This window comes from Thunnus maccoyii, chromosome 8, assembly GCF_910596095.1.
Source record: "Thunnus maccoyii chromosome 8, fThuMac1.1, whole genome shotgun sequence".
NCBI lineage: Eukaryota > Metazoa > Chordata > Actinopteri > Scombriformes > Scombridae > Thunnus > Thunnus maccoyii.
This window is the reverse complement of record NC_056540.1, coordinates 17048248-17060920: the sequence shown is the minus strand read 5'-3', so window position 1 is coordinate 17060920 and position 12673 is coordinate 17048248. Positions and strand designations below refer to the sequence as shown.

The 12673-nt window shown below is 40.3% G+C and overlaps 1 protein-coding gene across 18 annotated transcripts in view; it reads left to right on the top strand.

The window, feature by feature from the left end:
* LOC121901266 (short transient receptor potential channel 7) overlaps positions 1-12673 on the top strand; it is a 63817-nt gene extending 51144 nt beyond the window's left edge. For all 18 annotated transcript variants that reach the window (XM_042417954.1, XM_042417949.1, XM_042417951.1 and 15 more), the window contains 5 exons: positions 4685-4880; positions 6063-6284; positions 9087-9167; positions 10060-10135; positions 10440-12673. In XM_042417954.1, the coding sequence (XP_042273888.1) occupies positions 4685-4880; positions 6063-6284; positions 9087-9167; positions 10060-10135; positions 10440-10579 (715 nt within the window). In that variant the 3' untranslated portion in view covers positions 10580-12673. The remainder of the gene's footprint in view (positions 1-4684; positions 4881-6062; positions 6285-9086; positions 9168-10059; positions 10136-10439) is intronic.

Sequence of the window (12673 nt, the reverse complement as noted above, 5' to 3'; positions counted from 1 at the left end):
GGAGATGAGAGGAGAGGAGAGGAGAGGAGAGGAGAGGAGGAGAAATTTAATATCTTGCTAATGACTGAAGGGCAGAAACAGTGAGAGAGAAGAGAAAGCTGGACCAGCCTTTCACAAAGTCTACATTTACATTTATCAACCTTTATTTCTGCAGGGAGGGGCCACTGAGAGCATGCTCAGGTCTCCCTGACTACAGAACATACAGAAAAATAAAAACAAAGTTTACAATGTACATATTAGAAGTAACAAACAACAAGATTTACAGCAAGTATATGAACAGAGACAACATTCAAAGACATTCGATCAGAGACATCAGCATCATTCATAGAAAGCACTCACATTCACACTGCACCAAATCTGCCAATAGATGTTTGAAATGAGTATAAGGGATCAGCTCTTCCATTTTTGCACGCTTTTGCCAGTTGTCCCACTTGTGTGGAGCGAAGTATTTAAAAGCCAGTTTTCCAATTTCATTCACACGATGTTCTTCAAGAAGCAAATAGTCATGGGATCTAGTGTAGTGAGAAAGTGATCTGTAATTAAGATGACAAGAGATATATGTAGGAAGTTTGCCCAGTAATGCTTCGCAAATAAATAGAATACAGTTTTGTGCACTTCTCACAGCCAATGATTGCCACCCAACTTTCTGATAATATACAATTATGTGTTTGAAAGCCATCTCCAGTTATGAATCTAAGAGCTGAATGATGTACTGAATCAAGAGATTTAAGAGTAGCGGCAGAAGTGTGCATATAAATTGTATCGCCATAGTCCAAAACAGATAAAAAAGGTTGATTGAACAATTTGTTTTCTGCAGTTCTGAGTAAAAACAAGTCTTATTTCTGTAAAAGAATGCTAGTTTTGCTTTTATTGATTTTGTTAGTTCATTAATGTGCTTTTTTAAGCACAAACTATCATCAATCCAGAACCCAAGATATTTGTATACCTTCGGTCGGTGTGAGAATATTGCAGCAGATTAAACAAATACGAGAATATATAAGAGGGAAAAAATAATGAAAAAACAACTATAAATCAAAATAATAGATTGAGGGACAGAGATGGCTAAAAAAGCTGTTGGTAAGAATGATGGAGAGCGTGTGAGAGGTGGAGGGAGGGTGATTGGGAGAAAGATATAAGAGCAATGGCAATGAGAATATAATGAGAAAATGAGTAACTGAGATAGAGAAAACGAAAGAGAGGCAGAGATGATATCGAGAGAGCGAGAGAGGAGCTAAGAGCTAAGACAACGACGGAGACAAACATTAAGCGAAGAGCAAGTGAGACTGAGAGCATGTCTCTGGGGGGGGGGGCTGGGGGGGCTGATTTGGGCCTGTTGGTGATTGGGTTTAGACTGCTCCCACAGAGCTGAGGTGACTCACCATTCTCCCGCACAGACACACACCATGCTATATGTGGCATGAGTGTGTGTGTGTGTGTGTGTGTGTGTGGTAGAAAGAGAGGGTGAGCAACAGAGTCAGTTATTTACTGCAAGTGTCCTGCAGAGGTAAGAAGGATGTGTATGTGTGTGTGAGAAGCCATCATGCTGGGTGCAGCCTATTGGGAGCTGCCACTCTTAATAAGAGATAATAACACACTGTCCATCTCTGTCTCCAGATGCCCACTATCCCTGCTGATTCACTGCCCATCGTACAATGATATTATAAAACACACGCACGCACGAACACACCCAAGTTGATGAAAGGAAATAATCTCATACTAAGGTTGTTAAAAAACCCTTCCATTATCCGAAGCATCTCGTCCATCTCAGTAACAGGCCGTCGCGTGATGCGTACATGCCTTAGCTGACATTAGCAAAAGACAAATTCAAATTTTTCAATGTTGTTTGGTCTCTAAGGATACATTTTCGATTTTGTATAACTAGTTTCTGCTTGAGAGGCGTCTTACACACATTTCAGCGCATTAAATAAGCAGCAAACAAGGCGATCAAAACAAACGATGATGCACAGCAGCACCGAACGGCCATGCATCACTATTATGGAAGAAGACCCGTTATTCTCATGTGTACTTCTATCAATATTACTGTATTATGAATAGAAGTGAGGAGGTGTAATATATGTTTCCATTTATATTTAAACATGTTCGACTTGAATGGTTCTGTGAGAAGAAGGGGGTTCACTTCCTCTACAAGCTTTATAAAAAAAAAACAACACAATCTGCTGAGGTGAACAGATGAACAGTGTATAATAGGCTGCTATGTGGGGAGTGTAGTTTTATAATTGTGTATATTTGTTCCTGAGAGCATTGGGTTTAATGGCACATTAATGTTGCCTGGAACAAAGCCCGTCATCATTATCCACACTTTTGTTTCCGTACAGCGGGAACATGAAATTTAAATTGAGCAAGCATTTCACACGGGTGGGATGGAGAGCTGGAAGACAGAATAATTTGATTAAAAAAGATCATTGGGATATAACATAATTGAGACTTAATTGTCCTATTTTTTAAAATTTTTTATCTTGTAAAATACATTTGAGATAAGTGATGAGACATTATTTAAAGAAAGAAAGCTCAAAATATCAGGCTCTTAAGGCAAGTCCACCTAAATCGCCTTCCTCAGCTCTCTTGCACGATAGGCTGCTGGATGTGTGTGATGTGAATAGTGAGTGAGAAGATGTTATTGTTGATAACACCCCTCAGTCGCCGTAGTCTCACAGCAATAGCCCGCCTGATGTCGAGGCCATCTATCACAGCAACACAAAGAAAACCATCTGAGAATCACTATTAATGTTTGTGAGAGTGTTTCTGTTTACATTTGCCTCCAGTGCCTGATGTCACTGTAATGTGTTGGTGCTTATGTGCTGATAGCCCATGCTTCATAGTGACAAAAAGGCTTCCAACTGATTTGATGAAGCAGTGTCAACCAAATATCACTGATTCAGGAAAGAAATGTCTCTAGGGTTGCAAGTTGTGCATTAGTTTCTGGTCAGAAGCAGATTAATTTTACTATCGCAAATGCTTTGATTAGTCTCATTAGTAATATAAAACACTTGTGTTGAAGTAGCTGAATAAATCACTGCTTTGTTTCACACAGTGATTTTTTCTGCAGTTTTCTTTTTTTCGACAACAATTGATTCATACATTATTTATGGGATAATTGCTTGCCTTTGGGTAATTGCTTTGTGTCTTGAGCTCTTCAGAGAGGTCAGAGGTCAGGGGTCTGAGGTCAGTAGGGATTACCACAAAGAGAGTTCAGCTTTGAGAAGACGTGCCAAGGCTGGACCTTGTGTCCCCTGGATAAAAGATTGCCTCCCTACCCAACACAGCACTCTGATGCCTTAACTGTCGTTACTTAGTTTCATTCCACTTCGCTAGCAAGATGTTAATACTGTGCTGACCCCTTGCAGTGGTTTGTAAATATTTGCATAGAAGGCCACGTATTTTCTAAGAAAAGGAAAGAGTGTGGTTTGATCTCCTCCTGAAAGGTTAAAGCTAAAGTATTCAGATGAGTCTCTGTTTTCATGTGTGCAAGAGAAAGGAGAGGGATCTACAGTACGTGTGTTTTTGCGCCATTCTCTTTATGCATATGAGAGTGTGTTTCTCTGTGCCTTCACCTAGCTCTCTTTGTGCCCATGAAACTGTGTCTCTTTGAAAGAAGTCAATTTGGAAGATGCCCACAGCTCCAGACCAGGAGTCTACAGATCTTCTCTCCCCAAGCCTCCTCCCACCTCCAGCCCCCCTCCAGCTATCCAACCAGGCGGCTTCGTCCTCCCTACTGAGCCCCCCCTCAGTCATCTCAAGCCCATGCCCATGGAATATTTAATGACAGACACGTACCTGAATGTCAATGTTCGCTAGTCTTGCAGCTTTGTGCTGTTTTAACTCATCTGTTCTTTCTCTTTCTCACTCCTGTAGCACACACACTAACACAGACTGGGTCAGAGTCAGAGAATCTGATCCCTCAGGCTGAACAGAGGTTTAACTCTGGACTTCAGCGAGAAGTACAGAACATTTTTAACTGAAATAACATTAGCAGTGCTTAATTTAATCATATCTAAATGCCAGGGTGAGAAAAGGCAAGTTGAGCTCACTCAAGAAGTTAAAATGTTCAAATTAAAGTGAAGAAAAGAGAAAACATTTGACCACAATTATTTTTAAAAAATGTCCAGTGTGTTTTTAATGAGATTTCATGAAACCTTGGTTGAAGTTTTTCTTCATTTAACTTTTTTGTAGCAGCCATGGCACCCAAAAAAGACAACATAGAAATTCATTTTAAGTTATGGAGTGGAAAGTGGAGTGGACTTTTATTGTTTTCTGATTGACTGCAGTGACGTTCCAGTATCCATTCTGTGTAAAGGTCGACACAGTACCAGGCTACAACCTTAATGAACTGAGTGCCATAAACCAAACGATCTCTCAAATGCTGGAGTTGATTCATTTCCTACTTTTTCAGTTTTGCAGAAGTCAAGCATGTTTTTACACACGTCTACAGTATGTTCAGTGCAGTATGTGTGTATTTGCGTATGTAGGTGTGTGTGTCTGTGGGACATGAGACAATGTGTTCGATTTGAACATGACTCATCAGGTATTTCATCAGTGCCACCTCATAAACCCCCGTGCCATTAAAATGTATTTTGTGTGTGTGCATGTGTGTGAGAGAAAGAGCATTTAACTGCTTACTGTCATGTACGCTTTTCTTACTGCCGTGTTTTCTTTCTCTTTGCAGGGTGGAGGAGAGTTTTAAGACACTTTTCTGGTCGATATTTGGGCTGTCTGAAGTGATCTCAGTGGTGTTGAAGTACGACCATAAGTTCATAGAGAACATTGGCTACGTGCTATACGGGGTCTATAACGTCACCATGGTGGTCGTCCTTCTCAACATGCTCATTGCCATGATCAACAGCTCGTACCAAGAGATAGAGGTACATAAATAAGAGCGTCAGTCAATACAAATATTGTCAATAAGGATCAGTGTTTGATCACCACTGTGCCTGTAGGAGAATCAGAGAGCGAGTTGAAAAGTATCAAGAGCTGTCAAAGATCAATGCAGCGGCAGCAAAACAAAAACACAGAATCCAAAATAAGAGCAGGAGTCGCACTGGGAAGTTCTCAAAAAACTGAAATAAAACCAATAAAAGTAGCATTTTCATCATATTGATTTCTTCAAACATATTAAGACACCTGAGAGTTCCTCTTTTTATGCTGTGAATTTGAGACATGATTTGATGAGATTTGATTTTCCTCGCTCTTTTTACATCCCGCTAAGACAAAAAGACCACTGCTGAGAATAGATGATAGTTAGTTAGACAGATAGATAAGTGGAAAAATAAAAACAAACTGTATTTAACATCTTCACTTCTCTTTGTTATAACATTACTGTTCTTTAGTGTTCAGAAGGTGATTCTTAACTGGACTCAATGTCATGACATGATCTCATTACAATCATGCCTAATTTTGTAATTATGGTAATTAAAGAACATCAAATATTTACCTTTACAAGTAGTTAACGTTTGGTTAATTTGTCCTAAAGTAACTTTTATTGCATAGACTTTGATTGTTTGGCTCCAAATTTCTTCATGGTTCTGAGCTTATGTACAGTATACTAATGACTTTGGTGCATCTGCAGATTAATTCCATACCTGATATGTTATGATCCAACAAAGTATGGCACGATAGAGGATAAATAAATCCTTGGGTTTGTTAGCTTCGCCGCCATCTTGACTATAAGGGAGCCGAGAGGGACAATTGAGTGAGATTCAACTCTTTTGTGTGGGAGGGGAGAGGGATGTAGGGAGGGGTTTTATTTTGTGTGCTGTGTTACAACAAAATGTTCTAAATAAATAGCGATGTTTAATCGTCCCGTTATTGTTTCCTTATTAAGTTTATACAGTTAGGTGCCCGGTTAAAATACCATTACACTATTCTATGCATCTTAAAGAAAACTGAGACTATACATACCCCCAGACACACCTAGCGGAGATCTGCACTCTACTGAGTGCACTCTTCTTGTTGCTACTGTAATTAGCTAATGTTAGCATGCTAGCAAGCATTTAGCACCAGCCTCTCATATGTCAAATACACCCTTTGTCTGTTTGCCTCTGTAGGAGGATGCTGACGTGGAGTGGAAGTTTGCTCGAGCCAAGTTGTGGCTCTCCTACTTTGACGAGGGCCGTACCTTGCCTGCCCCCTTCAACCTGGTTCCCAGCCCAAAGTCTTTCTACTACCTGGTCCTCCGCATCAAGTCCTGCCTGATACGTCTCTGCAAGGCCAATGGCCGTCGGCATAACAACGAGCTGGAGTTGGGCATGCTCAACTCACAAGCCAAGGTAAGTCTCAGGAACTTCTTCATGCCTAATGCCTATGTCATAACAAATTATAGTCACAAACTCAACAAAAAAATATTTTATTACTTGAAGGAAAGAAAAGCATTATGCATGCATGATCCCATAGTAACAATTAACAGGCTTACATTATTTGTGACATCATGGAGGCTGGTTAAAAAGTTATTTGCAAAGGTTGTAGCCACTAAATTAAAGGCTGTGTTTCCCTTTATCTCAGTTTTCTTATCTTTTCTAAGTGCTTTGATTCAACTATTCTCACATTTTGTAGAAACTGTGGTGGGAGCCAGCAATTACACGCTAATTACTGACAACATGCTTCTTGTTTTTCTTGACTCCCCTTCAGCCCATTATTCTCAGACAACAGGAAAACAATATTATGAAGTGACAGTCATGCATGAATAACTTTGCTCAGCAAAACTTGATTTAGCACTCTATTTGCCTCTGCGAAGCTGTCCCTTTTTCTTTTTAAAAGAAAAGTTTGCTGCAATGGCCAAAATACTAATTACTTTTTTTTTCTGCCAGTGGTGCAATTTCCATCTAGATATTCTTGTTTTGCAGGCTCTATCCAAGTTAATTTATGTTCCCATGTGGCTTTAGTTAACGACTAATTGTTGAAATTGGAAAAGGGGCAAAGGACATGCTTATTATTCCACCGAAAACAATCTGTGGTGGACTTGCTGCTTGTATGCGTAAGTCTGGCTTAACTGTTTCCATCATGACTGTCAGTTACTGCATCTTCAGCATATATAGTACGCAGTGTGCTCAGGTGACCTTGTGGTTAAGACCCAGGCAGTACATGATATTTCCACTGCAACCCTGGGATGCAACTTCAGTTTCGTTCATTTTCACCCTTTCGCCCTCTCAAGGATTGTCCATCTAAATAAAATCAGTGTAATGAAAAGAAAGTGTTGCGTGAAAAAAAATAGCATAGGCCATTTAACACAGAATCAATCTTAGCGCTGGCCTTGTCCGCTGTGCTCCGTCTGAATCCTTTGCTCAAATGTCTCACCTCGGTGCCTCGGCTAAGCTATTAGTCGGGCCATTGGATCTGCCTGCGTCTGCTCAAATGCCTGGGCAGGTTTTGGATGGGGACAAGATGGGTTACACCCTGCTGCTTCCATGAGATCCTAAAGTTCTATGCAGCCCTGACAGTTTGAACAACTGGAGAGCCGAGCAGGTGCAGCAAGCGATCGATACATAAGCTCACACTCGACCACGGTGCAGCCTCGGAAATGTCAATCGAGATTTAGAGAAGACGGCGTGATCTTTCTGAGTTAGTCATTTTTTCCTCTTACACTTTTGGTCTATATCTCTCATGTGGGATATCCACCATTTGAGAAAAGTGAAACACTAAAGTTAATTAGTTTCAAAGCTGCATATGTTCAGAAAAATAACCAAGTTAGTAGTTGGTGGTATAATAATTATATATAATATATAATAATGACTGGATCTCATATGTTGTAGAGGAAATGACTGATCCTCTGGAGCCTCTAGTAGTATTTATTTCATAGTGAATATACATATATGGGTTTGATATATAATAATGACTGGATCACATATGTTTTAGAGAGAATGACTGATCCTCTGGAGCCTCTATTAATGTTGTTAGTGAATATACACATATGGATTTGATATAATTCTTCTAGTAAGTAGTTCTTTCAGTAATTATTTGTTCTGTATGTGTATGTCTGCTTGCACGCAACAGTTCATTCTCGTGCCCTTTGATCAATGTCTTTCATATAGTCACAGAAGCTTTCCATATGTAGGACAAATGATTTCTAAGTTGGTGATTCTCTCCCTTTGGCAAAAAGCAAATAAACTGAATATCATTTGAATGGAGCCAGCAGAGGCCAACAAAGCAGGTCATTAACTAGATCACAGAGTACAAAACAAAGAGGCTTTGTCAACTGTGCTTTGGAAAAACAAACCTCTGCATAAAAGATGTCCTCACACTCACACGAAGCTGAAACAGTAGTTGCCATCTGGTTGTGCGGTTTAATAAAGCAGTGAATAGATTAAAAAAAACAGTCTTTTCAGTGGGTGTTCTCTGTTCTACAAAGTCTTAAAAAGAGGAGGACATGAGATGGTTTTCTTGCAAAATTAAAAACCATCATTCAAGAATTTGATCATAAAATCTATGAGAGCAACATGTACATGTAGATATAGTATATTAATGATTTTGAAAAATTCAACTGCTCTTAGAGAAAAATCAGCTCTTTAATATTTAAAACCAATTTGATTTAGTTTTGTCAGGGGTCAAAGCTTAAAGCGTTTTGGTTTAAACTTTAAAGCTTCATAAGTTGCCCTTCAGAAAAAGCGTGTCGTTTACTATTAATCTTTTTTATTGCTTAACCTTTATATCATTTGGTTATTATGTATAGCTCCATCCAGGGCTTCTCAGCTTTAGTCCATACAGTATAGGGTAGCAGCTCATTGCATGTGTCCACACTTAAGTTAAAACTTCTTTTGACACTACAGTGTTGGAATGACACACAAGCTACAAAGTAAGGTCATGGACGTAGAAGGCATCTAGAAGTCAGTTAATAGAGATTCACTCTAGTCAAGGGATGCTGTCAATACTCTTGGCCTCCTCTTTGAAGATAGGAACACAGCTTTAAATGTCTGAGCACTAGATACAAACACTAAGCCTTGCAATTCATTGTTGTTTTGTTTTGGCAGCATGTTGCCTCTAACACCCTTTTCAAATTCTTCCACCATGAAAGATCACTCAACCCTGAAATGTGACTTTAACATCAGACTGTTGTCTGTATCTTACTGTTGCAACAGGATGAACGCTTCAGGTCTTATCCACGACCGGGAGAAGAGTTCATGCCCAGAAAATCTAGAAAACATCCGACCAGATACCAGGTAAGACAGAGGCAGGATCAGAAGCAGAGAGCGAAGGATGGCAAGAGCAAAGATGAGAAGAAAGCAGAGGAGTCAGAGAGCGAGTGGATGGAGGCAAAAGGAAAAATGAAATGAGAGATAGTCTGAGGAATATAAAACAAAAGTGCAGAGGAACAGAAGAAGAGAATGGGAGTGGCTGGAGGGTGATAAAGGATGGCAGGAAGAGAGATTGAGAGAGAAAAGGACAGGGATAAAGAAAAATATGAGAGATAGAGGTAAAGAAGAGTGATGGAGGTAAGAAGGAAGAATTGTAAGGGGGTTTTGATGAAAGGGCATTGAATTGATTGAAAAAGTGTGAGTAAAAAAAAGGGAAAGGTGGAGTTGCAAAAACAGAAAGAGCAACAGAATAAGGATGAATATGCCTCTAATGAGCAGTTTGAGGGAGATTGAAAACAGGCGCTTGTTAAATGAGCACTGAGGATGGAAAAGACGCACTCGTACTCTGCCCTTCAAATTCGCCATAAGGGAAATCTGAGTTCCTTCACTGGTTTGCACACAAACACACATGAGCTTGTACACACCAAGCATTGAGATATCACTTGATTAGACATTTGTATGTGTGCCGAATGTGTGGTGACAGTTATCGACCCATATCCAGAGTGCCTTCATACAGGGATTGACTGCTTGAGCCTTGGAAGCAGCTGCAGGATCAATAGTCTTTACGTTTGAGACACACCTCAGAGACACAGTGCTCTTCTCTACCACTGTCTGCATGACTTTGTGTGTGTGTGTGTGTGTGTGCCGATATGTATGCGGTTTGCAGAAATGTAATTAGAGAAGTTTGTTTACTGGCTAAGAACACTGAGATATCAACTTGTCACCTCCTCTCTATTTAATCCTCCTGTCCTCGCAGAAAATAATGAAGCGCCTGATTAAGCGGTATGTGCTAAAGGCCCAAGTGGACAGAGAGAACGACGAAGTCAATGAAGGTAAAATTTCCTGTTCATGTCCACTTTCATTGTGTCATTATTTTCTTAGGGCATATTTCTATAACTGTGAGATAAAGTCCCTAAAATTAGGTCATACTGCATAGGTAAATACTGGATATCATTGTGAAGATTAAATGTGCTGTAAGCCTTAATACACTCACACATGTTCAGAACAGCACAGTTTCTTGACCTTGTGGATCTGTGCTTACCTGCACACATGTCTGTATTCGCTTATGCTCACATGTTCTGATTGTTGTGTATTCAGTCACTTGCTCTTTTGTGTTTGTGCGTGACTGTCTCGTAGGCGAGCTGAAGGAGATCAAGCAAGACATTTCCAGCCTCCGTTATGAGCTGCTGGAGGAGAAGTCCCAGGCCGCCGGGGAGCTGGCTCTGCTCATCCAGCAACTTAGCGACAAGTTTGGCAAGAACACCATGAGACATTGACAGGACTTGCAAAAGGGGAGGATTGGGAAGGGGGGAGGAAGATGGGAGTGCGAAAGTAGGTGAAATAAGGAGGAGGTGGGGGCAAAAACCAGGGGCAGGGTAGGTATTTTTAAGATGTTGATAATGGAAGAGGGAGAGAAAAGGGACAGGGGAAGCAGGATGTTTATGCAATAGACAAGGAAGAAAGTGGGAGAAAGGCATGAGAGAAACAAACTGGAATTGAAATTTGCTAACTTAAGGCAAAAAGCAGTGTTTTGTATACGTAATGACTAATTAGGAAGGAATGTGAAAGACAATAGTTGTGGCTGCAAGTGAGCATGAGGTCAGAGGGTCAGAGGTGAAGTCAACTCGGTCGGGGCGGTTTGTGTTGACAGTTGAATTCTAATTAAACATCTTAAGGAAGTGAGAGAGGAGAGGAAGTCAGAGGCTTGTAGGCTAGGTGTGAGATAGAGGGATACATAGGAGGAGGAGAACACAAGCACCGGGGGATATGAAGAGGCACCCACAGGGCAGAAGACTGAGGCAGCGCAGCGCCGTGAGGGCCCCCACATCCGCTGCCAAGAGATATCACCAACGTGGAGGAAAGGGAAACCCAGAGAAAAGATGATGCAGAGAGTGCTGGAGGGAGAGGTGGGACAAGAGAGAAAGATATCTGAAAGAAACTGCCACTGTTATTCACACCAGAGAGACTGGCTTTCCATGTGTGTGTTTTCTTTGTGATGACAAGCATAGTGATGCCTGTCAAGATACTGTACACCCCTTTATACACCAGGCAATCTAATTAATGCATTTCCATCCACAGTGCACAACTTGTGATCGGAAGTAAGAGCAATTGAGAGAATAGCAGGAGACAATGTAGGATTTATGCACTTGTTTAAAAGTCATTAAGATAATGAAACATTAAATTTTCATCCTAACACAGTCAGGACATTTGTATGTCCACATCAAACACAGTAGTAGTGCAGCACCATGTGAACTGTGCAAAAGTGATAATAAAATTAGGCTACTTCAGACCTCATTCAGAATGATTTCATATACAATGTGCAACATGCTGCCAGGTTGTTGTAAGTGTGGGTACGATAATACAAACAAGATAATTTCACATGAAACCATTATCACTTTAGGTCTTGTGCATATATGAACAACTTTGAGCCAATAAATGTATCGACATATAACCTAGATAATTGATGCAGGTACTATATTCTCCTCTACATTGTGTCTTTGCAGCAGTAAGTGGCTCTGTGTGACTTGCTTTCTTAAGTAGCAGCCGAAAAGCGACGTGTCCTCAAGAAGTTCTCTTTACAGCTGTAAAACGCAGGAGGTCAGTGCTTGCGAGGAGCACTGAGGAGCATTTGGAGCACTGCCATTACACATCATTTGTTTTAGTGGGATAAACGAAGCAAATCTTTGTCATCGTAACATCATTAATCATTACAATGAAATTTCAACTTTCAAGACTGTCATAAAACAACTGTATTTGAATCCTTGACGGTAGTTTTTGGAGCTATTGAGGTTTAAATCCAAAATGCACTAGTAGATGTAAAAGGCCCCACACATCATGGCTCAGATATAGTTTAGTGATCATTTTTGGCTGGACTGCAACGGCAGGGCCAGGCCTATAAATGCATAAGTGACTGACTGACTGACTGAGTGATGAAGTTACACCATTGGTTGGCCGAATGCCACTACTTCCTGTATCTGTTTCAAATTAAAAGCCCTCTAGCCTTTCATACACGGTCCAGCCATATACTACGTTTTGACCTAGCCTTGTTAAGCTTTCAAAAAAGGTTAACAAGGTTGACTTTAGAGACAGAATTTAGTTTCAGATACAGAAATGTTGTTTAAATCAAGCTTTCATTTAAACAAGTAGACGGGCTTAAACTTGTGTCTTTATTTATTTGTATGTTTCACAGAATGAAAGAGCAGCTAACTGTTTTATGTGTGCAGAACCAGGCCAATCATAAAAAGACTCCCTGAGAATGTCTTATGATATCCAGAGGTGATTCCCACAGCCAGAAAGACAAAATTACCTGAAATACTGTATTTTTAACTTGTATGCAAGAAATATTGATTAAAGTAAAATCTTGTACTGTA